The sequence below is a fragment of the Rana temporaria genome, chromosome 2, assembly GCF_905171775.1.
Source record: "Rana temporaria chromosome 2, aRanTem1.1, whole genome shotgun sequence".
NCBI lineage: Eukaryota > Metazoa > Chordata > Amphibia > Anura > Ranidae > Rana > Rana temporaria.
This window is the reverse complement of record NC_053490.1, coordinates 499,701,338-499,727,138: the sequence shown is the minus strand read 5'-3', so window position 1 is coordinate 499,727,138 and position 25,801 is coordinate 499,701,338. Positions and strand designations below refer to the sequence as shown.

At 44.6% G+C, this 25,801-nt stretch overlaps 1 protein-coding gene across 5 annotated transcripts in view; it reads left to right on the top strand.

The window, feature by feature from the left end:
• Positions 1 to 25,801, top strand: part of GRIK1 (glutamate ionotropic receptor kainate type subunit 1) — a 581,617-nt gene that overhangs the window by 207,296 nt on the left and 348,520 nt on the right. For all 5 annotated transcript variants that reach the window (XM_040338856.1, XM_040338854.1, XM_040338852.1 and 2 more), the window contains exon 2: positions 20,047 to 20,220. In XM_040338856.1, the coding sequence (XP_040194790.1) occupies positions 20,047 to 20,220 (174 nt within the window). The remainder of the gene's footprint in view (positions 1 to 20,046; positions 20,221 to 25,801) is intronic.

The following is a 25,801-nucleotide window of genomic DNA, read 5'->3' as shown; positions in this document are numbered from 1 at the left end:
CCGATTGCACAAAGCTTTGCCCAATCAGGGGGTCAGTAAAAGCTGGTTGTTGAGTGACTGCGGGATCAGGAAGCCGTCTACGGAGTTCTTACCAACTGATAAGGCCTCGTACACACGACAGAGTTTCTCGGCAGAATTCACCGAGAAACTCGGTCAAAACCCGGATTCTGCCGAGAATCTCTGTCGTCTGTACAGTTTTGGCTCGATGGAGCCGCCGAGGAACTCGACGAGAAAATAGAGAACATGTTCTCTATTTTCTCGTTGTCCTCGTTGTTCTATAGGAGAAGGCGGCCCGCCGAGCTCCTCGGCGGCTTCATCCCAAAACTCGACGAGGAACTCGACATGCCAAGCACGTCGAGTTCCTCTGTCGTGTGTACGGGGCCTAAGCTGTCAATAGGCTTCCCCGCTGACAGCTGAATAATAAAAAAAAAATTCTGGTAAAAAAATTGTAAAAAAATGGGGTGGACTGGGATCTGAAGGCCCCCTTCTTAAAGAAGGTCCCTTGCCTGCCCCGCCGGGACCCATCGATTGTTCTCCGGAGAGGCGGAATGGCGGTCTGCCTATGCAAATAAGGCAGACAGCCGTTCTGTGAGAGGGGGAGATGTGGATTTTTCCCCAGTCAAAGCACCTCCCCTACACAGTTGGGAACACATTTGGGAACACATTTAACCCTTTGATTGCCCCTGATGTTAACCTCTTCCCTGCTAATGTCATTAGTACAGCATTTTTTTTTTACCACTGATCACTGAAATAATGTCACTCGTCCCCAAAAAGTGTCACTTAGTGTCACGATTTGTCCGCCCCTGACCGCAATCCCTCTAAAAATTGGTGATCACTGCCATTACTAGTAAAATAAATAAATAAAAATTCCATAAATATATCCAATAGTTTGTAGACGCTATAACATTTGCACAAACCGAACATTATAGGCTAATATCCCCTGCATGTTTCGTTCACGTAGACGTCTACAGGAGACTAGGAGGTCCCATTTCCTTGAAGATGTTGTCTACGTGGAATAAAAAGTGGACACAGTAGTCATCTATTTCCTCATATGCTGTTTACCTCCTTTAACCACCTATATTTTCATACATTTGTGTTGATCATCCTTTATGCAATGTAAAGGTTCTTGCAGAATGCAACTGTATGTTTGCTCCTGTATGTATGTATCAATTCACTTGTACCCGACTCTCAGCAATTCAGCACCATATTCGATTCACTTGAAAGCCTTTTTCATAGAATTTGTTGGCCAATTTTTTAAGAGGTACGTTGCTGGCAGGGCCGGACTTACCATTGGGCTTGACTGGGCTCAAGCCCATGGGCCCCGTCCAATAGGGGGCCCCTTTTGAAAAAAAAAAAAAATAATAATAATTTTTTTTTTTTTTTAGGGGTCCGGAGGTCCCCAGGGCCCCGGAGCCCCCCGGGCCCCAGACAGCAGCCCCCCTTTTTTATTTATTTTTTATTAAAAAAAATGTTTTATATATATATATATTTTATTATTATTATTAAAGGGCCCAGAGGTCTCCAGGGCCCCCGGATGGCAACCCCCCCTTTTTTTTTTATAAAGAAATTAAAAAATTTGTTTATATATCATTTTTTTTTATTAAAGCGAAGTTCCAACCACAATTAGCATTTTTTAAATGTATGTCCTTTCATCCTGCATTTTTATAATATAAATCCGGTCACTTACTATTTTACAATCCGCCGCCGATCCGCATAGATATTCAAAAAAGATAGTTTATAAAACTATGTCTACACCGTTGGCATTTTGCTTGTGGGCATTGTGAAGCCTACAGGCACTTACTTCCTGGAAGTCTTGAATGGGGAGTGATAATTGGACAGCGCACTGCATCCTGGGAAATGATGACACACATTTCCCAGGAGCATTAGAGGGAGATGATGTCAGAATCATAGGTGATTTCAAAGGCAGATTTCGTAGGACCGCATAGCAACAGGCATTTCCAGATGAGTAAAAAAAATGTTTTTTTTTTTTACTTTTTTAGGTCTAATGAGCACAATAATGAAAAAAAAAATTGGGATGGAAACTCCACTTTAAAGGGTTCAGAGGTCCCCAGGGCCCCATGTGGCAACCCCCCTTGTTTATTTATTTTTTATAAATGTTTATTTTTTTATTTTTGTTTATATTTTTTTATTTTTTATTAAAAGGCCCAGAGGCCCCCCCGGATGGCAACCTCCCTTTTTTTATGAATTTTTTATAAATGTTTATTTATTAATTTATTTATTTATTTTTTATTAAAGGGCCCAGAGGTTTCTTTTTATTAAAGGGCCCAGAGGTCCCCAGGGCCCCGGATGGCTACCCCCTTTTTTTTATATATATTTTTCTTTATTTCTTCTTTTTTTTGTAAAGGCCCCCCCCACTTCTCAATTTGCGGCAGGCCCCCCCGCTTCACCAATTTCAGGCGGCAGCACCCCCCCCCCCGGTTCTCTGCTCCAGGGGGCCCATGCCTTTAAATTCCTGATGGCGGCCCTGCGCATACCTCCCAACACGTATGGATTCTGCGGGACTCTCCCGCACAGACAGCTTCTTCCCGCAGTCCCGCTAAAGGGTTAATTTTCCCGCACTGCAAGAGGAGGCAGCACGGAAGCAGGAGGAACCGGAGCGGTGTGGAGGACTGTGGCTGCTGAAGGGAAGAAAGCCGACAGCCGGGCTAATGACAGTCTGTGGCCCCAGCTGTCAGCACAGGTGAGAGGCACTCCCCTCCCGCTCAACAACTGCAAAACCCCCCCAGGAGGAACCGGAGCCGTGTGTGGATGTCTGCTGAAGGGAAGAGAGCCGACACATTCCATGCACAGGTGAGAGGCACCCCCCCCCGCTCAACAACTTCAATTCGCCCCCCCGCTCAACAACTTTAATGCACCCCCCCCGCTCAACAACTATGTCCCCCCCCCTCGCTCAACATCTTTGACCCCCCCCCAATTCTCGGCTCCAGGGGGCCCCTTCAACACTCAAGCCCAGGGGCCCCCACCACCAAGTCCTGCCCTGGTTGCCGGGTTTGTCTTCAACCCTCCCCAGTTACTTGGCTTGGTTGCAGTGGCTTGGATAACATATTCACAGCCAATTTGTACAAACATACCAGAGCTAATTTAACCAGTTAAGCTACCATCGCATCTTTGGAGTGTGTTAAGAAACGTATGAAAACAAAGAAAGAACTTACAAACGCCATGCAGACAGAATCCGTGTTGAGGTTTCAACCTAGGAGCCCAGTGCTGCCAACCACTAAGCTTCTTTGTCACCTACATAGGCTTCTAATTGCACTATATTTAAAGCCCAACTCCAGTCACAGAAAAATTAACTCCAATTGATTGTATAGGTCTATGCTGTACAGCACAATACTCCTAACCCAATATCTTGGCTCTCTACATGAAAACGTTTACTTTTTGCCATAGGAAACATTGGGTGATGCACCACTTCCTGTCTCGCAGACCTCCCATGCTTCTTTATCCTGACATCACCCTGCCGGCTGTCTTGGACACACCCACCAGTAACAGTGTATGTTGTAATTATGTTATACCCTGTTGAAGAGGGAGAGATTGGAAGGGGGAGGGCGCAGTGCCTGCCTAGCACAACCCCTAAAGAATTTAGGGAGTTTCTACTCCTTGGTTGCTAGGCTACTGCATCCTAGCAACTAAATATGCTGTGCAGGTTTACCACCTTCATTCCAGCAACCAGTGAAGCCATTGGTTGCTAGGGTTCCAGCGGCCACACAGTTTTTGGGTATTATGGTGCACCATAACAACCTGTGATGCTCTGCAAGAGAAAAATGGTGAGTCCCTTTTCGGTTCTGGTATAGATTTTAAGAGGATACCCCATGCAAAAGACAAAAAAAAAGCAAGGGGGCCACCATAAAATCCATACCAGACTCCTATTTGTGTAGGCAAGAAGGACAGGGAGAGACTTTGAACAATGCAGGCTCTTCTTAATTATAACAGGTTAACTGCCCTCTACGTGGGAAAAATACTTTTGCCAGGGTCCTCCCTTGCAAAGCGTCTTGCCCCCGTGTTAATGGAGACCAAGGCATATTCCCCACATCTCTGGCTCAGTGGATGCATGTGGGAGACTTCTTGGAATCTGTGACCCCCCCTTTAAAATAGGGGGCCTCCAGATGTAGCCCTTTCCTTCCACATGAATGAGTAAGGGGTACACAATACCCTTGATTAATCAGTCACACAAAAAATATATACAATTAAATGAACACACAACACCACGAAAAAGTCTTAATTAAAAAAATTATGTAAATCCATTGCCAATCATATCATCCAACAATGTGGATCCAAGTCAAATTACACCAACCACCAAGATGATCCTCTCCTGACAGACTCTGACCGCAAATGGCATTTTCTGGCTGGTAGCCCGGTCTGTCTTTAACACGGGGCAAAAGGGGAAGCTGCCCTGGGCCCAGTCTTTGTTGTGGGGCCCAAAGCAGCTGCGCCTTGAGCCTGCACTGCCTGCAAATAGTTTCTAAGTGAATTTTGGAGGGCCCAAGAAAAAGTTTGCCCAGGGTCCAATCAATGTTAAACATGGCCCTGCTGGCAGCTGACAGCTTATTAAGTGAAAGGGAATACTGGTTGATGTCATTACATCAATGACCACTGCTGTTGGTCTTTACCAACTTAGAAACCAGGCATTCACAGCAAATTCACAGCTTTGTCCTTCACTCACCCACCACACTCCATTTAGTTGCTGAAAGCAAATTAAAGGGGAGTTCCACCCTAAATTTCACTTTTTAAATATAAATACCCCTGTAATACACAAGCTTAATGTATTCTAGTAAAGTTAGTCTGTAAACTAAGGTCCGTTTTGTTAGGTTGTTACAGCATTTAGATAGTTTATAATCTAGAAATAGACCGTGGCCATCTTAAGTGTGGGCATCATGAAGCCAGACTGTATGACTTCCTGGATTTCAGCTTTGCATATCTCGCACATGCTCAGTGCACAAGCAATGTAATAGTTTTCAGTCAGGTTTGCAAGGACTACTGGGAAACATGATGCCTATCCCAGAAACCCTTGCAAATAGCCTAGGCAAATAAGGAGGAGGAAGTAATGAAGGACTACAAAATAAAGGTATTTACAAGCAACAAATTAAATAAAAATTGTCCATTCTGAACACTATGAGATTAGAGCATGCAGCACAGACAAACATAAAAAAAATGGGTGGAACTCCACTTTAAGTAAGCCCTTAATAGTTATAAGCACGGTCACATAGAAGGTAGGGAAGGGAGTCACATGGTCCTCCATACCAGCAGTACCAGGTATTTGTCCTCCTCGTAGTGACCCCCTCTTTGATGTACTCACCTCTTCCATCGGGGTCCTTGTACAGCGGCACAAGGTTCACCGCCTTTATGTCCTCCATTACCCTTCTCAGTTCTCCTACAGTAAACCTCTCCACTCACAATGTCGCAAAGGCTGGATATGATAACAGTCAGGTCTTTAATCCACAAATTCCTAGAAGACCCGATTGTTTATTCTGCGCAAGTACCGTCTGTGTCTATTTATTGAAAAGGTCATGTTTCATCACTTGATTGTGAAATGTTGAGTGCAATTATACTCGGTGTGTTAGAGCAGATGTGACCAGCACTTTCAAGGCAAATGTTCCATTTACGTTCTATTATTTATCTTTACATATCCGAGGGAAAGAATATCATGTCGTGGTGGTAAAGGAGCTCAGTGAGAGAGGGCAGGTGGTGCAACAGAGTCAGGTTTATGAGCGAAAATAAAAAAGAAGCAATAAATGAGGCAATAAATCAAAGTAAACCTTGTGTTATTAGCATAACGTGTGTGTATAGCACTACCCCCAAAGGAGCCATTGAGTAGCTTCCCAGGGTTCTTTTCCAGATTACTGCCCACAGCCAGGCATACAATTCCGATAATTCTTCAGACTCATTAACCAGTAGTAAACACCGGCGCTAGATGAGGGTGATAGCATAAGGTTATATAGCAACTGGAGTATGTACACATTAGACATGTGCAGACTGGAATATTTTGTTTCGTTTTTTCGTTTTCGTTTGGAAAATAAATTTATTTAGTTACTCCCGAAAATCGTTTTGATTTATTTCGTTTTTCGTTGGGAAATAGCTTTCGTCCGAAAATCCAATAATACTTGGTTTCTGTCGAATGGTCAAAAGAATATTCGCCGGAACGTCGAAACTTTACGTCGAATCGTACATTTCCGTTTGAATATTCCGCCTACAAGAATTCTAATGTTGTATGACTAGTAATAATGTCGAATCTATTCTCTATAATGTCGAATCTATTTTCTCATAAATCGAAATCTATTTTCTCATAAATCGAAATCTATTCTCTGTAATGTCGAATCTTATTTCTATAGTGTCGAATCTTTTCTCTATGATGTCGAATCTTTTCTCTATGATGTTGAATCTTTTCTCTATGATGTCAAATCTTTTCTCTATAATGTTGAATCTCTCTATATCGAATTTTTACCGTAACGAAAACGAAAATAAAGCATTTTTTATGTCGGATCTTTCGGTTTTCGTTACTTGCGCTTTCGTTATCGTTTGTTAAAACGATAACGAAAAAACAAGATTTGCACATGTCTAGTACACATCTAAAAATGTGTGTGAGGGTTATCATAGGACACTCCAGTAACCTTTAGTAGCAATTTGAGGACAATAAGCGGTTGATTTACTAAAGGCAACTAGGCTGTGCACGTTGCAAAGTGCAGTTGCTCCAAAGCTTTGTAAATGAGCTAAAGCTTCATTTGCAAAGAATACCCAATCATGTGCAACGGAAAATAAAAAAAAACAGCATTTTGCTTACACATGATTGGATAATGGAAGCCAGCAGAGCTTCTGCTCCTTTATTAAGCTCTGGAGAAGCTGCACTAGGCAAAGTCTATTTTCCTTTAGTAAAGTCCTTGAACATGTAAATGATGGACTGAACTTTGTAGTAGCAACCTGAGGAAATTAATCTTCCTCTTGGAATTCCAAGCATAGTTTTTCACTAATGCCGCATACACACGATCGGAAATTCCGACAAGAAAAGTCAGATGGGAGCTTTTGGTCGGAAATTCCAACCGTGTGTAGGCTCCAATGGAATTTTTCTGTTGAAATTTCCGCCAAGAAAAATTTGAGAGTTTTCCGACGGGAAAAGTTCTTGTTGGGAAATTCCGATCGTCTGTATGCAATTCCGACGGAGAAAAATCCTACGCATGCTTGGAATCAAGTCGACGCATGCTCGAAAACATTGAACTTAATTTTTCTCGGCTCGTCGTAGTGTTGTACGTCACCGTGTTCTTGGCGGTCGGAATTTGGTGTGACCGTGTGTATGCAAGACAAGTTTGAGTCAAAATATTGTCGAAAAAAAAAAAAAGATCCACTGGTATGTAGATAAGAGGGGTGCGGATTGTATGGGGTGGGTAGTATCAAATACACCACTGGCCACTGATGCATTAGTGACCAGTGGCAGTTTATTAACTCCTTTGTGCTGCATTAGTGACACCAGTGTCAGTGTTTATGAACCTTTTCATGCTGCACCAAATAGGGGTAATAAACACTGACACTGGTGTCCCTAATGCAGCACAAAGGGGTTAATAAACTGCCACTGGTCACCAATGCATCAGTGGAAGTACATTAACCCCCTCATTGCTGAATACCATTAAAAACGTCAGACAGTTAACACAGCTAAGCCACTGTGATACAACACCGCCTTAGGTAGGTTAGGTTTTTAGCCTCTGCAAACTTACTTACTTACTCCCTCCCTTCAGTACAGATTTCCCCTCCCCCACAGTACAGATCCCCCCCCCATTCAGTACAGACCCCCCTTCAGTACAGACCCCCCTTCAGTACAGATTCCCCCTTCAGTACAGATCCCCTCCCCATTCAGTACATATCCCCCCCATTCAGTACATATCCCCCCCATTCAGTATAAATCCCCCCCATTCAGTACAGATCCCCCCTATTCAGTACAGACCCCCCCATTCAGTACAGATCCCCCCATTCAGTACAGATCCCCCTTCAGTACAAATCCCTCCCCCATTCAGTACAGACCCCCCCATTCAGTACAGATCCCCCTATTCAGTACAGATCACCCCCCTTCAGTACAGATCACCCCATTCAGTACAAATCCCTCCCCCATTCAGTACAGATCCCCCCTTCAGTACAGATCCCCCCTTCAGTACAGATCCCCCCATTCAGTACAGATCCCCCCATTCAGTACAGATCCCCCTTCAGTACAAATCCCTCCCCCATTCAGTACAGATCCCCCCCATTCAGTACAGATCCCCCATTCAGTACAAATCCCCCCATTCAGTACAAATCCCCCCATTCAGTACAGATCACCCCCATTCAATACAGACCCTCCCCCTTCAGTACAGATCCCCCCATTCAGTACAGATCACCCCCATTCAATACAGACCCTCCCCCTTCAGGACAGATCCCCCCCATTTAGTACAGATTCCTGCCCCTTCAGTACAGATCCCCCCCACAGTACAGATTTCCCCCCTTCAGTACAGATTTCCCCCCCCCACAGTACAGATTCCCCCTTTCAGTACAGACCCCCCCTACAGTACAGATTTCCCCCCTTCAGCCACTACCTCAGGTTCCTCTCTCTGTGAGTCTTATGGAATTGCGCGCCGCTTCCTAATCCCACCCACTGTCTCTGAACCCGCCCGCTCAGCCTTGCTGACTCTTCAGTGGGGGGGGGACGCCTGCTGCTCCGCTGCCTAAACCTGCCCACTGCCTGACCCTAATCTCTGCTCGAGTCCTGCAAAGGGAACGGCATTCCTGCTGTAAAAAAAGTGCAGGGACGCCGTTCCCGCAGGACTCGAGCCCTGGTATAGCTGGGAATCACAATATATTGCAGCTCTTTCCACCAACTAAAATATATGTTATATGAAAGAAGTAGAGAGCCGTATATGCATGCACATGAAAAAAAAAGTAAATCCACAATGAGTAGGACATTTTACTCTTTAGGGAACAGCAAATTGTGAAACACATGTGGTGATAGTTCAATACCTATTTATAGGAGAGGCTATTTGTGTTCTCATGAGCCAGGTGTAAGTAAATGGGTGGCAGTGAGCCATAATGAGTACAGAAATGGGTTGTAGAGAACCTGTGGTAATAGTCTAGGAAATGTTTACAGCAGCAGGTGTGGGGGTGGGTAGGAGCGGAGCACCTCCTGAGTGGCTGGGATCCCTTTGGTATTTACTGTTGTCTAGGGAAGTGGTTCTCACTCAGTCATTTTGAGAAATAGCCCAGATATGTTCTGTCAAAGAAATAAAGTTTATACTCCATAGCTGTGCGCAGCCTATTGCATAAGGGTGTGCACCCCAAAGCTCAAACTCACATAGGTCTATATATACAGTATATTTTATATACTGTATATACTCGAGTATAAGCCGACCCGAATATATGCCGAGGCACCTAATTTTACCACAAAAAAATGGGAAAACGTATTGACTCGAGTATAAAACTAGGGTGTCCATCTGCATGCCTCACTGTGCCTCACTTTAACTCACTGTGTCCATGTGCATGCCTCACTATGCCCATGCCTCACTGTGTCCATGCCTCACTGTGCCCATGCCTCACTATGCCCTTGCCTCACTGTGTCCATGCCTTACTGTGCCCATGCCTCACTATGGCCTTGCCTCACTGTGCCAATGCCTCACTATGCCCATGCCTCACTGTGTCCATGCCTCACTGTGCCCATGCCTCACTGTGCCTCATGGTGCCTCACTGTGTCCATGTGCATGCCTCACTGTGTCCATGCCTCACTGTGTCCATGCCTCACCATGCCCATGCCTCACTGTGCCTCACTGTGCCGTACTTTGCCTCACTGTGTCCATGTGCATGCCTCACTGTGTCCATGCCTCACTGTGTCCATGCCTCACTGTGTCCATGCCTCACTGTGCCCATGCTTCACTGTGTCCATGACTAGACTGACTTTAACATGGGAGTCTATGAAAGGCTTTGAAAAATCAGTGCTCCCCAGCTATAGGTCCCCCAGACAACAACCTTGTAGAGGAAGTGTGTGGCTACATGTGTGCCAAGTTTGGGGTCCAGGGGACCTACGGCCGGCCAGCACCGGGCCCCCAAAGTCCGGGAGATCAGGTGCAAAAAGGTGACTTGAGTATAACCTGAGGGGGGCATTTTAACATTTTCAGCACCAAAAAATGTGCTGAAAAACTTGGCTTATACTCGAGTGTATATATATATATATATATATATATATATATATATATATATATATATATACATATATACAGTGTCACAAAGAGCAGGGGGCCATGTCAATAGGGCAGAGATTGGTGTCAGTAGTTTATTTTAATTATTATTTGTTTATTTTTACTCTTTTACAAAAAAAAAAAAATATTATTCTTTATTTATTATTCTTTTTTACAATATTTTTTTACAATCATTTATTTGAATTTCTTTTTCATTTTTTTAGGTGAACTATCAGGGATCTAAACAGACCCCTGGTGGCTCACCTCTGACACAGAGAAAGGCACAGAGGACAACATTTCCCCAGTCTCTTTCTCTGCAGCCAAGCAGCAGGGGTAATCTGCGTAGCACAGGGTGATTAGGGTGTGCCCAGGCACACCTGGCACACCCTGTGCGCACGCCTATGTTATACTCAAAATAAAAGTATGGAAATGCATGTGTTGAAATGCTGAAAGACCCTGGCTCTGGATGGAGTTGGGTGTCACTGGGGGAGGGGGGGGGGGGGAGGGATGGAAGTTATGGAGGATGTTAGAGGACTCTGCAGTAGACCATGGCATAGGATGCATTAAGGTGAAAAAACATGAACCTTTACAACCCCTTTAAGTCTTCAGATTTACCAAAACCATGTAGTGCAAGGGCCTGCCTGATTGCATACAAATTGAAACTCTTAAGGTTTGACCTCATATTAGATGGTTTTGGTAAATCTGAAGACAAAACTCTGCAGAAAATCTAATAGGGCCAGATCCAGGTAGCGCGACGTAATTTTAGGCAGGCGTAGCGTATCGTAGTAACGCTTCGCCCCTGCAACTTTGAGAGGCAAGTGCTGTATTCACAAAGCACTTGCCTCTAAAGTTACGGCGGCGTAGCGTAAATCTGCCGGCGTAAGGGCGCGGAATTCAAATGATAAAGATGTGGGCGTGTTTTATGTTAATTCATCTTGACCCCACCTAAATGACGTATTTTTTGAAGGTCGCATGCGCCGTCCGTGGGGTATCCCAGTGCGCATGCTCGAAATCACGCCGCAAATAGTCAATGCTTTCAACGTGAACGTAATTTACGCAAAGCCATATTCGCGAACGTTTTACGCACACAACGGAAAATTCTACGCTGGCCGACGTCCATACTTAAAGCGGAGGTTCACCCGTATATATTACTTTTTTCCCCTAGATGAATGCTCGTTTTGTCTAGCCTCCCTGGCGGTAAACCCGAGCGTGACTCGGGGTTAATTTTTTATGCTAGGATCGGTAACCCCGAGTCACGCTCGGGGTGGACGTGCAGCGGCGCGGCTTACCTTTCGCTGGATCCACAGGCAAGTTACTCACCTTGTTCCTGGATCCAGCGATGCCACCCGCTGTGTGAGCGAGCGGGTCCTCCTCGCTCGATTCACAGTCTCCCCGTGTGCCGCCGATCTCCGTTCCCTGCGACGTTACGACGCACGGGAGCGGAGAACGGCGCCAAATTCAAAAAAGTAAACAAACACTTTACATACAGTATACTGTAATCTTATAGATTACAGTACTGTATGTAAAAAATACACACCCCCCTTGTCCCTAGTGGTCTGCCCAGTGTCCTACATGTACTTTTATAAAATAAAAAATGTAATTTCTGCCTAAAAACTGTAGATTGTCCAAAAGTGTCCCTTTATGTCAAAAATGGTTTTAGAGCAGCTAGAAAACAGCGATAATAAATTATAATCACTTGCAGAAATGTGCGATAGCGATTTGTGGGGAAATTCGTCATAAAAAATAATAATAATGACAGCGACAATTCTGCAACTGAGCACATTTCAGTGATTTTGAGTTGATTACATTATTGAATAATTTTTATTATAATTATATTATTATTTGTTATAATTATTTATTATATTATAATTTATAATTTTGTTTAAAAAAAAAATCATACCCGGGATGCCTACAAGACTCTTGTTTGGTCAGATTTAAGTGAGTTATTTCTAAAAATTACAGGCCTACAGTATAAAACGCCAAATTTCCTTGCAAAATAATTGTACCGCTTTTGGTACGTAATTCCAGACAGAATCATACCGCCAGGGAGGTTAAGGGAATCGGCTAGATGTTTTAAAATATGATCCGTACTTACCGTTTACGAGATGCATCTTCTCCGTCGCTTCCGGGTATGGGCTGCGGGACTGGGCGTTCCTTCTTGATTGACAGTCTTCCGAGAGGCTTCCGACGGTCGCATCCATTGCGTCACGATTTTCCGAAAGAAGCCGAACGTCGGTGCGCAGGCGCAGTATAGAGCCGCACCGACGTTCGGCTTCTTTCGGCTACGAGTGACGCGATGGATGTGACCATCGGAAGCCTCTCGGAAGACTGTCAATCAAGAAGGAACGCCCGCTCCCGAAGACCCATACCCCAAAAAACGAATTGGGTGAACTCCCGCTTTAACATTGCGTACGCCTCATAGAGCAGGGGTAACTTTATGCCGGAAAAAGCCTTACGTAAACGATGTAAAAAAAATGCGCCAGCCGGACGTACGTTTGTGGATTGGCGTATCTAGCTAATTTGCATACTCGACGCGGAAATCAGCGGAAGCGTCACCTAGCGGCCAGCGTAAATATGTACCTTAGATCCGACGGTGTACTAAGACGTACGTCAGTCGGATCTAGCCCAGCTTCAGGCGTATCTTGTTTTGTGGATACAAAACAAAGATACGCCGGAGCATCGTAGAAGTTACGCGGCGTATCAATAGATACGCCGACGTAACTTCTTCGTGGATCTGGCCCATAGTGTGTATGGGGATCTAAGTAAACCAATCTGCTTGTATGTAGCTGGGACTATATCAGCTGTGGGCGAGCTGGAAATGCCTTTATATTACTGGAGTGCACTGGATGCTGTCCATGGTGCTGAAATCATCTCTGACTCCCCATAGATGTACACAGCAGCCAATGTTGCTTTTCTATACTGGAAGGGTGAACAATGTAAGGCAGTGAAAGGGACCATACCAGTCAAACTGATCAATCAGAATTCAGTCTACCATCATCAGAACAGTAAATAGTATAAAGTGAATTTCAGATGTAAAGGGGTTGTAAAGGTAATGTTTTCCCCTGAATAGCTTCCTTTACCTTAGTGCAGTCCTCCTTCACTTACCTCATCCTTCCATTTTGCTTTTATATGTCCTTATTTCTTCTGAGAAATCCTCACTTCCTGTTCTTCTGTCTGTAACTCCACACAGTAATTCGAGGCTTTCTCCCTGGTGTGGAGTGTCGCCCCCTCCCTTGGACTACAGGAGAGTCAGGACGCTCTCTACATTGCAGATAGAGAAAGGAGCTGTGTGTTAGTGGGCGTCCTGACTCTCATGTGGTCCAAGGGAGGGTGCGAGCACGACACTCCACACCAGGGAGAAAGCCTCACATTACGGTGTGTAGTTACAGACAGAAGAACAGGAAGTGAGGATTTCTCAGAAGAAATAAGGACATTTAAAAGCAAAATGTTAGGATGAGGTAAGTGAAGGAGGACTGCACTAAGGTAAAGGAAGATATGTAGGAAGAAATTGTACCTTTACAACCCCTTTAATGTTAGTTTGAGGAATTATAGGAGTCTAATGCTGCACTGGGTTCCTGTCCCCAAATCCTAGTTATGGATGGAGTTTGGGTTTCCTGCAGGTGTGCTAATTACCTGCAAACATACACCGATCAGACATGTTTACCCCCCTTAATGACCAGGCCATTTTTTGTGTTACTTTAACTGACAATTGCTCGGTCCTGCGACACTGGACACAAATAAAATTGATGCCTTTTCCCCCCACAAATAGAGGGGGGGAGAAGGAATATCAGTTTGTCTGTGTCCATGTCTAGAGTGAATCTAATGGGAGTGATTTTATCATTTTCAATCAGCTGCCGCACCTGCAGGGCACTCATGAGGAACGTGTCAGGGTCTGCATCTCTTTAGATGTCATTTCCCTTTGGGAGTACCTGTGTAAATAAATGTACTGTTCAAGCGAAAGGTCATTTTCATTAACATTCAATTACAAAATGACTTGTATTGTATATGTTGTATCAAGCCCTATTCGCAAACGACGTAAAGTTTTCAAAATTCGAGGCGGGAACGACGTCCATACTTAACATTCGCTATGCCTCATATAGCAGGAGTAACGTTACGCCGGAAAAAGCCTTACGCAAACGACGAAAAAAAATCCGCCGGGCGCGCGTACGTTTCTGAATCGGCGTATCCAGCTCATTTGCATATTCTACGCTGAAATCGATGGCAGCGCCACCTAGCGGCCAGCGTAAATATGCACCCTAAGATACGACGGCGTAAGATTTAGGCCAGTCGGATCTTAGCCTAATTTCGGCGTATCTTGCTTTCTGAATACAGAAAGATACGCCGGCGCAGCTTTGAATTTACGCGGCGTATCTATAGATACGCCGGCGTAAATTCTTGCTGAATCTAGCCCATAGTCTGTATTTGTCTAAACCCAGAGCACTAATGTCATAGCTGTCTGCTGCCTGATTGCTCTGCTATCTGTATGAGTAATTTCTGACATGCAGGCCCCTTTCACACTGGGGCAGGATGTGCGGTGGGGGTATAGCGCCGCTATTTTTAGCGGCGCTATACCGTCACAATTGCAGCGGAATTCGGCCGCTAGCGGTGCGGTATTAACTCCCGCTAGCGGCCGAAAAAGGGTTAACACCGCCCGCGATGCGCTTCTGCAGAGGCGCATTGCCGGCGGTATTTCTGCGTATCCCATTGATTTTAATGGGAAGGAGCGGTGAAGGAGCGGTAAACACACCGCTTCTCTCACTGCTCCCAAGATGCTGCTGGCAGGAGATTTTTATTCTCCTGCCAGCGCTTCGCCTCAGTGTGAAAGCCCTCAGGCGTCCTGTCCTGTGCGTCCTGTACGTAAAGGACGTACAGGACACACAGGACGTGACCACGAGAGGAGCCGAGCCTGCCCGACTATACCCGAGTGTACTGCGCTCGGTTTATGCCGGCGCAGTGGTTTAAACACAGCGCGGGAAGCGAATATTGGCGTATATCGCGCACCCACGATTTTGCGCTGATTTCCAGGGCGAAAAAGTGTTTATTAATAACACATTAGGGTATAGTGCATTGTAGGTATACATAGTAAATCAATAAATATGTTAAAATACAAGATAGAAACATGATTGGTAAATCATAAGATATTCTAATAGTAACATGGTAAACAATGTAACACATGATAAATGATGTAACCAGCAGTATATCCAAAAAAGTGTAAAATCATAATATATAACACATTACAATTTATGATTCGAACAACATCACGCCCATAATAGTAATCATGATTACTGTGACACAACATCAATAGGGTAAGCTTGACGCGTTTCGTGGACAATCTCCACTCATCAGGAGCATCTAGGAACTGGGAATACCTATGATAAGAGGTAAATAATGATAAGTTACTAATTAATCATAATTAATTAGAAAGGGAATAGGGGGAGCACAACTCAGTGGTCCTAACACTCTTACCTAAGGGTAGTTGATAAAACAGGGTAGATGGTAGCAATATTGATAAGAGGCAAAGGGGGAAGGGACATGTCTCCTGGTTTTATGGGATGATTTTATGGTTGTTTTACAAATATATTTTTATGAAAAGATTTTTGATGCATGTAGCAAAGGTTTCTCTATGAAAGCATATTTGTATTGCTATGCACTGACATCTTTTTAACAATGTGCTGAATTATGTATCTCCAAACAAGTATTCCAACGAGGTGTTGATTGCTCTACCCCCCCCCCCCCCAATAATACCGCCTTCTAATCCTACAATTTATATACTTTTGGAAACTTATTGGCCATATTGAGCTGACAATTTGACTCCAGAGAATTTCTGTAAACTGCCATACTCTCTATACCCAATTAAATTCCATATTTCTGCTATAAAACCTTCACCTCATTTTTCCCCCCTTGGGTTGTAGCCAATCTCAGCAATTTGGAAACCTATTTTCTAAAATTAGTCGGAATTCTGAGACAGTAAAGAAACAAGATCTGGGTTTCTCCGGTGGGATATCGCAGGTTGTTGTCCTACGTACAGATGTACCGCGTCAGCAAAAATAGGATTCTATTAAGCTTAGTTTTGCTAAGATTCTTCATGCGTGGGCTCTATTCAGATTTATATTCTAAGCCAGCACTGATTGATACACTGGAGAGATGGAGTAAGAAAATGCTTTAACAATTTAGAGAAAAAGAGCCTCATGGGGACGGTCGGTATGAAATCCTGTCTGGCTGTCGACATGGAGGATTTTGACAAGTCTGCCCTGGACAGAAGAGGCCAGTCTATTAGGACGTGCTTGTTTTTTAATAAAAAAATAAAATTTAATTCTGCATATTGAAACAGTGACAGTTGAGGTATAAGTGTAATATGTCAGTTGTATTTAGTCACAGGCCTAAAGGGCACCGGTGTGACAAAACAAAGCAGAATTCAGCTTCAATTCCAGTCTACCTACTTAACCACTTAAGCCCCGGACCAATATGCTGGCTAAAGACCCAAGGGGTTTTTACAGTTCGGGACTGCGTCGCTTTAACAGACAATTGTGCGGTCGAGCGACGTGGCTCCCAAACAAAATTGGCGTCCTTTTTTCCCCACAAATAGAGCTTTCTTTTGGTGGTATTTGATCACCTCTGCGGTTTTTATTTTTTGCGCTATAAACAAAAATAGAGTGACAATTTTGAAAAAAAATCAATATTTTTTACTTTTTGCTATAATAAATATCCCCCAAAAACATATATACATTTTTTTTCCTCAGTTTAGGCCGATACGTATTCTTCTACCTATTTTTGTTAAAAAAAATCGCAATAATCGTTTATCGGTTGGTTTGCGCAAAATTTATAGCGTTTACAAAATAGGGGATAGTTTTTTTTTTTTTTTTTTTTTTTTTTTTTTTTTACTAGTAATGGCGGCGATCAGCGATTTTTTTTGGGACCATTGTCATTTTCACAGCAAAAAATGCATTTAAATTGCATTGTTTATTGTGAAAATGACAGTTGCAGTTTGGGAGTTAAACACAGGGGACGCTGTAACATTTAGGGATCACTATGTATGTGTTTACTAGTGTAGGGGGGTGTGGCTGTAGGTCTGACGTCATCGATCGAGTCTCCCCTATAAAGGGGATCACCCGATCGATGCGCCGCCACAGTGAAGCACGGGGAAGCCGTGTTTACACACGGCTCTCCCCGTTCTTCAGCTCCGGGGAGCGATCGCGACAGAGCGGCTATAAACAAATAGCCGCGCCGTCGTCCCGGATCGCTCCCCGAGCGGACCCGACCTCCGCATGTACCGGGGGGGGGTCCCGATCGAAACCCCCAACCAAGTCTAGCAGAGGACGTACAGGTACGTACATGTGCCTGTCCGTGCCATTCTGCCGACGTAAATGTACATGAGGAGGTCGGGAAGTGGTTAAAGCTGAATCCTAGGCAGATATATACAGTAGGACATAAATTAACGCAGCTCTGTAATCATGGACACATTATTAAATATTACTTTTTAATTTAACGACTTATGGACCGTCCGCCATCATTATACGGTGGCTCATTAAAGTGAAATATCATTTTTATGACAGCTACTGTAGCTGCCATAACCACCATATCCTCTTCTTCAGTGGGCAGTCCGCTTTTAGATAAAAGTGGTCTCAGCGGCGGATTCGCTGTAAGATCACTTTTATCGGTGGCTTGAGAGGGTCCCCCCTCCTGCCACACTCCAGTGCCCTCTGCCACTTACCGGAGTCACCAGCGATCGGATCCTGTCCCCTGCTTGGCTGGCTGCAGAGTAATGGGAAGAAGGGCCCCACCTGACTACATACCATTGCAGGGCAGAAGCGACATCAAAATGTCACTTCTGCCTATAGCTCTTGACAAAGTTTTTCTCTGTTTGTCAAGATTTATCTCACTGAACAATAAAAGAGGATTGCTTAGAGCTGGATTAACTCTGTGTGGTAAGACTGGGCACAGATAATAGGAAATCCTATACTCTAAATTGTGCAAACAAAAAACATTGCTTTCAATGGGAAGGAGCGGTGGAGGAGCGGTAAATACACTGCTTCTTCACTGCTCCAAAGATGCGGTTAGCAGGTCTTTTGAAGTGGTCCTGATAGCGCACCCTCAGGGCTTTCACACGGGAGAAACAGCAGCTGTTGTTTCAGGTCAAACCGCCCCAGTGTGAAAGGGGTCTTATAGCATGGGTGTCCAACCTGCGGTCCTCCAACTGTTGCAGAACTAAAGGACACATGAGGCATTGCAAGGCTGGCAATTTTAAGCTGAAGCAACCATCCGGCTGTAGTACCTCCCAGTATACTTTACTATACTACAGTCATTTACAAGGGAGATCATGCAGTTGGAGCATCAACATCTGGTCACCAGGGGGAAAAATGGAGACCACAGAGGGTTTAGCCTATCATGCGCCCTCCCCTACCCATAACTGCACTGAACACTGGGCACCTGTTCTGTATTTCCCTTGTCACTGTCCTGCACTCAGTGGGATCTGCTCAGGAGATCTGACCTGTGGGAGCTAGGCTATCAGGCCCCGTACACACGACCGAGTTTCTCTGCAGAATTCAGCCAGAAACCCGATCGGAGCTGTATTCTACCGAGAAACCCGGCTGTGTGTACACTGTCGGCTGAGGAAACCGACGAGAATCTCGTCGGGCCAAATAGAGAACATGTTCTCTATTTCCTCGTTACTCAATGAGGAAATTTGGCTCGCCGAGATCATCGGCAGCTGCACAAGAAACTCGACGAGCAAAACGATGTGTTTTGCTCGTCGAGTTTCTCGGCTGTGTGTACGGGGCCTCACTTGTAAATGCAGAAGCTGGACTTCTGTGTGGTGAGCAGGGAGCAGAAGACCTAAACCAGAGGTGGTGGAACTGAGTTCCCCCTAGTTCCTGCTGAAAAAAAACCCTGCCCTTAAAGGGGTTGTAAAGGTACAATTTTTTTTTTCCTAAATAGCTTCCTTTACCTTAGTGCAGTCCTCCTTCACTTACCTCATCCTTTTGCTTTTAAATGTCCTTATTTCTTCTGAGAAATCCTCACTTCCTGTTCTTCTGTCTGTAACTCCACACAGTAATGCAAGGCTTTCTCCCTGGTGTGGAGTGTCGTGCTCGCCCCCTCCCTTGGACTACAGAAGAGTCAGGATGTTCTCTACGTTGCAGATAGAGAAACAAGCTGTGTGTTAGTGGGCGTCCTGACTCTCCTGTAGTCCAAGAGAGGGGGCAAGAACAACACTCCACACCAGGGAGAAAGCCTTGCATTACTGTGTGGAGTTACAGACAGAAGAACAGGAAGTGAGGATTTCTCAGAAGAAATAAGGACATTTAAAAGCAAAATGGAAGGATGAGGTAAGTGAAGGAGGACTGCACTAAGGTAAAGGAAGCTATTTAGGAAACAAATTGTACCTTTACAACCCCTTTAAGTATGTGGGGGTCTTGTACAATTGCATAGTTTGCCCATCACAAATGCCGACTCTAACATTGTTATATGAAGGTGGAGAAAAAGTTCTAGGCAGTGTACAAGCTCCAAGTCATGGTTAAATAGAGCAGCAGGGGAACAAATGTAAGAAAGGCAACCACATTCAGCCAGTTGGGCCACCAATATGCCTGTAGGGCAAACCGCAGGCTCACCCATGGGAAAAGCACAGGATCTTTTTAGGTCAACTTGGACATGCTGTGTTGGCTTTTCTTTTCTCTGGATCAGCTGGAAATGCTGAGGATTTTTTAAAGAGGATTTTAGTAGCTACGTGTTCATTTTTCTAGCTGACTAAATACTGTATGTAGCTATCACATTACATGCCTACTTTGGCTATTTTGAACATACTGTAGCTCTGACACATCAGTAACCATGCTGCTGCTTTATCTCTGGTTTGCAGGAGGTATTTTCGAGACACAGGAAAATGAGCCGGTGAATATGGAAGAACTAGCTTTCAAGTTTGCAGTCACCAATATCAACAGAAACCGAACACTGGTGCCCAACACTACATCTACACTAACCTACGACATCCAGAGAATCAACTTGTTTGACAGCTTTGAAGCTTCCCGGAGAGGTATTCCCAACTTAAAGATGTGCAATTTCAATAAACTTTACTTAATTTCATATATCTAGACCAGGGGTCTCCAAACTGCGGCCCGAGGGCCAGATGTGGCCCTTTGCTAGCCTTTATCCGGCCCTTGGGCATTATTCCTCCCACGGACACCAACAAGGGGGCACTATTTATTCTACTAATACCAATGATGGGATACTATTCCTGTTACTAATATGGGGCACTACTATTCCTCCTACTGATCACCAACCTTGAGGTCATATTTATTCTCACTGATGCTGGGCTTAGGACATTTTTCTGCCCCTGCAGGCCACAATCTGGCCCTCCTAAAGTCTCAAGGACAATAAACTGGCCCTTGGTTTGAAAAGTTTGGAGACCCCTGATCTAGACTAACCAGCACCATATTTCCAGACTCATTTGTTTTTAAATATTACTGTTCATGCCTATTCAGACCTATCAAGCCCATTGTTGTGCGTTAACGCATGGCCTTAACTTGTGTTATGTGCATTGTGTAAACATCTGATCCAGTCTAGATGTTATAATAGTGCTACATCCTTAATAGAGTAAAAATGTGCGTGTGTATTGATTGTTGATGTATTGGATTTTTAAGGCACTCAATATATACCCAATTATACAGAAGGTTGGTTAAAACATTTTACATAGTCTATTGATCCATATTTAAAAAAACAGCCAAATGAATAATAATAATAATCAGATTGATGATGTCTACACTTAAGTTAACCATTATAATTGATCAGATATGGACAGTTGTAGATCCTGGACAAGTGCATGCTGGGTCGGGGACAACACAAGGGGGCGGTGTCACCAGGTGGCTCCGCCCTTGCCTATATAAGAACTGTCAAACAGTGGAAGAGGCATTTGATGGTCAGCTGTCAATGAGTGTGCAGCATTTTTTTTTATTTTTCGGGTACGGCGTGATTCACGATGGATTCACATTGGAGCAGACTTTTTTTATTTTTTAATACAAGAATTGTCAAAAACTGTGTTTTTATCAATTTTTTGGTGAATGGGTAGGGACACTATGTATCCCATACTAATTCACATGGGGGGGTGGCAGGATCTGGGAGCCCCCTTTTTAAGTCCCCCACCCACAGACCCCAACAACCACAGCCCAGGATTGTGGGTAAGAGACACTTGTCTCCATCAACATGGGGACAAGGTGCTTCGGGGGAGGCCAGAGCCTACCCTGCCAAAAGCACCCCCTAATATTGAGGGCATGTGTCCTGGTATGGTTCAGTAGGGGTGCTTGCTCATGCCACCCTTTCCCAACCTGCCAAGCTGCATGTCTGGGTATGGATTTTGGGGGGAACCCCACACAGTTTTTTTTTTACTATGTTTTTTTTTTTTTTTCAGCTAACAGCGGGGTATCCCATTGACAGCAAATGACTGATCGATTATTAAGGACACCGCGACTGACTTCCCAGCCCCGCTTCTTAACAACCAGCTTTTACTGTGCCCTGATTGGGCAAAGCTTAGCAAGGCTTATTTTCCATATATAGGCAATGGCATCTATAACAGTCCATATGTGATCAACTATGGTGATTAAATGTTGTGGCAACGCCATTAATCAGATTGTTCTTATTATAACTTTGGCTGTTTTTTAATATGGATCAATAAACAATGTAAAATGTTTTTACCACGCTTCTGTATATTTGGGTATATATTAAGTGCCTTTAAAATCCCATACATTTGCACAAGCAAATCTTTATTATGCATTGTGTTAAAGCATCACAACTGACCTAAAAATCAGACCCAAATTATTTTTCCTGATGCAGTGCACAATAATGCACTGCGGTATCCAATCAGGTATTGTGGCGCACTGAAACGCAGAAGCAGTGGTGATGCATTGGTTTAGTCTGTTGGGTGCCATTTAAAATGACGGTAACATGTGTTTTACCATGCATTACTTCAGTGTGGCTGCTTTTGAGAACTGCACTGGGGTCATCAACCATCACTCAGTTCAAGTTTCCTGTGGATATTAGATGACTATCTGCAAAAAAAAAGGAAACATTTCACATTGATGTTTTGCATTGATAGGAGCATTGGAACAGATCAGTAATAGTGCGCAAATATTTTCTAACATATTTTAAAGGCTAACTCCACCTACTGGACTATGTTAAATTACACCCAGATTCAGGGTGTAACATGTAATATGGTGCAAATGGGACCCCCTTCCCCCTGACAACGAAAGATGGATTTGTGGTTCTCAATGGAACCTGAGTGCGGTGATGACCATGGACACTTCCTCTAGTTCTTCAACTAAAAGTCCTTAACTTGGTACCGACATATAACTAAAGGAAGAGTCTGCAGGAGCCTGGAATCCACGGATCGCAGTTGCAATGCTTTGTGGGTTGATTTGCAAAAAAATATATTACACATACACTATATTAAGTCTCTGCTCTATTTCATACCTGAGGTGTTCTATCGGGTTGAGGTCAGGATTTTGTGCAGGCCTGTCACCCCCAAACTCGCTCATCCATGTCTTTATTGACCTTGCTTTGTGCACTGGTCCAAATCATTTAGTGGAGGAGGATTATGGTGTGGGGTTGTTTTTCAGGGGTTGGGCTTGGCCCCTTAGTTCCAGTGAAGGGGACTCTTAGGGCGTCAGCATACCAAGACATTTTGGACAATTTCATGCTCCCAACTTTGTGGGAACAGTTTGGGGACGACCCCTTCCTGTTACAACATGAATGCACATCAGTGCACAAAGCAAGGTCCATAAAGACATGGATGAGCGAGTTTCGGGTGGAGGAACTTAACTGGTCTGACCTTAACCCGATAGAACACCTTTGGGATGAATTGGAGCGAAGACTACCCCAGACTGCCCCAGTGGTTTAGTCCCACTGACAATGGGGCATTTTGTAACTCTACTGGCAACACTCTGGCCCCCTCTAAAGCCAAAAGGACAGTAGATTGACAGTTTTTTGGAAATTTGGCGACCCCTGGTCTTGATGGTGGGAGGACCTTGGACCGTTTTAAATTTTGGTACATGCCGGAAAACCTCCCGACAATTTATTACATCTCTTGGGTACTATTCTCGGGAGATCTCTATGCTTAGTTCCCAGATCTGCACGCATGCTATGGCTAATGTGATGAATCACACTGTCCCTGGTAGATATTTTGGGCCAGATCCACAACGAGCGTCCGTAACTTAACTTTTCCTATTTAAGTTACACCGCCGCAAAATCTCTACCTAAGTGCCCGATCCACAAAGCACTTACCTAGAAATTTTCAGCGGTGTAACTTAAATCCGTCCGGTGCAAGACGTGCCCAATCTAATGGGGCGAGTCCCATTTAAATTAGGCGCGCTCCCGCACCGGACGTACGGCACATGCTCCCGACGCGATTTTCCCGACGTGCTTTGCGCGAAGTTACGTTGCGCCGAGTTTTGTGAATCGCGCCGGGTAAAAAAAGTTGCGTCGGGAAAAAAAAGAGATGCGGCGGGAAAAATTTTTTTGACAGCGTCGTGGGAAAGAAGGGTATACTTTTACAAGGTGTACTAACTTTACACTTTGTAAAAGGTACCCTATCTTTGCGTTTGCAAACTAACAATTTACGGAGACTTCACGAAGGGAAACCGCTTCGTGGATGTCCGTAAGTGCTAATTTGCATACCCGAAGCGGAATTTCGACGAGAAATGCCCCCAGCGGCGGCCGCGGTACTGCATCCTAAGATCCGACAGTGTAAAACTATTACACCTGCCGGATCTTAGGAATATCTATGCGTAACTGATTCTGTGAATTAGTCGCATAGATAGGAACAGGGATACGACGGCGTATCAGTAGATATGCCGGCGTATCCCTTTTGTGGATCTGGATCTAGCAGAATACTATCAATGTAACCTAATGGACATGTTACCAAATACAGTAAAGCCTTGGTTTGCGAGCATAATTCGTTCCAGAAACATGCTTGTAATCCAAAGCACTTGTAAATTGAAGCATTTTTTTTACAGGGTATAAAAGGGAGGCACCTCTAAGTTTAGCAATAACTTGCTAAATGTTGTAGTGTTGCTGGTGTACAGACGAGAGGATATCCGTTGGAAACGGTCCGCCGGACCGTTTCCAGTGGACATTTCTGCTCCGATTTTGATCCGATGGGCTGTACACACCATCAGATCAAAATCCCCGCTGTCGCCGCGACAATGACGCGGCGACGTGCGCGACCCTGGAAAGTAAATACTTCCACGCATGCGTCGAATCACTTCGACGCATGCGAGGGATGGGGATCGCTTGGACTTATCCGGTGAGTCTGTACAGATGACCGGATCAGTCCAACGGACAGGTTTCCAGCGGATAGATTTCTTAGCATGCTAAGAAATTTTTATCCGCTTGAAAACCGTAGGCTGGAGAAATCTCTGCTAGGCCGTACACACGACCGGATTTGTCTGCTGGAACTGATCCGCGGATAAATCCCAACGGACAGATCCGGTCGTGTGTACGAGGCCTAACAGTAACAGGTGGCACTGTGACTTCTGTGAGAGGTTTATATTTCATGAGGGAGCGCAACACCACTATTTGATTTCTTTGTGATTCTTTTGTGGGTAGTGTTTGACCCTTACGGTGTTTGTGGCACCCTTGAGCAACTCTTTTTACCCATAATAGCACAGGAATACCCCCGTTTTACATATATTGCTAAATGTTGTACCTTCATTAAATGTAGCGTATATACTCGAGTATAAGCCAAACTTTTCAGCACATTTTTTTGTGCTGAAAATGCCCCCCTCTGCTTATACTCGAGTCACCTTTTGTGCCTGATCTCCCGGACTTTGGGGACCTGGGACTGGCCGGCCGTAGGTCCCCTGGACCCCAAACTTGGCACACATATAGCTCTTCCTCTACAAGTGTGCAAAGTTTGTTGTTCGGGGGACCAACGGCCAGGGCCGGACTGGGAATAAAAACCAGCCCTGGAAATTATTTCATACCAGCCCCATAGCATTATACCAGCCCAACATCATGCGCTTTGCCGGCAGTATATCTGCGGTGCCTATTTATTTCAATGGGCAGAAGCGGCTCTTTCAGGGCCCTTTGCAGGCGCTATCTTTAGTGTTATAGCACCTGCAAAGCGTCTCAGTGTGAAAGGGGTCAAACTCTAATATAAAGGTGGGCACGGGTGACCAGAGACCACACTTATATCAGAGTCCACTGCATTCCCCTTTACATAAGAGTGCCCCCTTGCACTGTAAGGTTGAATCCTGCAGACTATGTTGTAAAGTGAAACTCTGGGAATGTGGAGAGGACTCTGGTGACCAGAGACCACCTAACGCAGAAAGTGAACACTAAGCTAAGGGGGTTTACTGATATAAGGGGGGAACCTTTAGATCAGTGCCCCCTTACAATATTGTATTGACACCCCCCCCCCCCTCCTCAGACTGGCCTGACGGTGCTGTCACTGACCTCCTTTCAGGTGCACCATGCGTGGCTCAATAACTCGGCTCCAGCTTGGTCCCATAGTTTCCTCTCCACAGTCCATACATGTCTGACTTTCCCGTGAACCCCCATCCTGGCAGCACTCCCACTCTCGACTCCTCTTCAGATCTGATATAAGACAAGAGATGGTCAGAGGC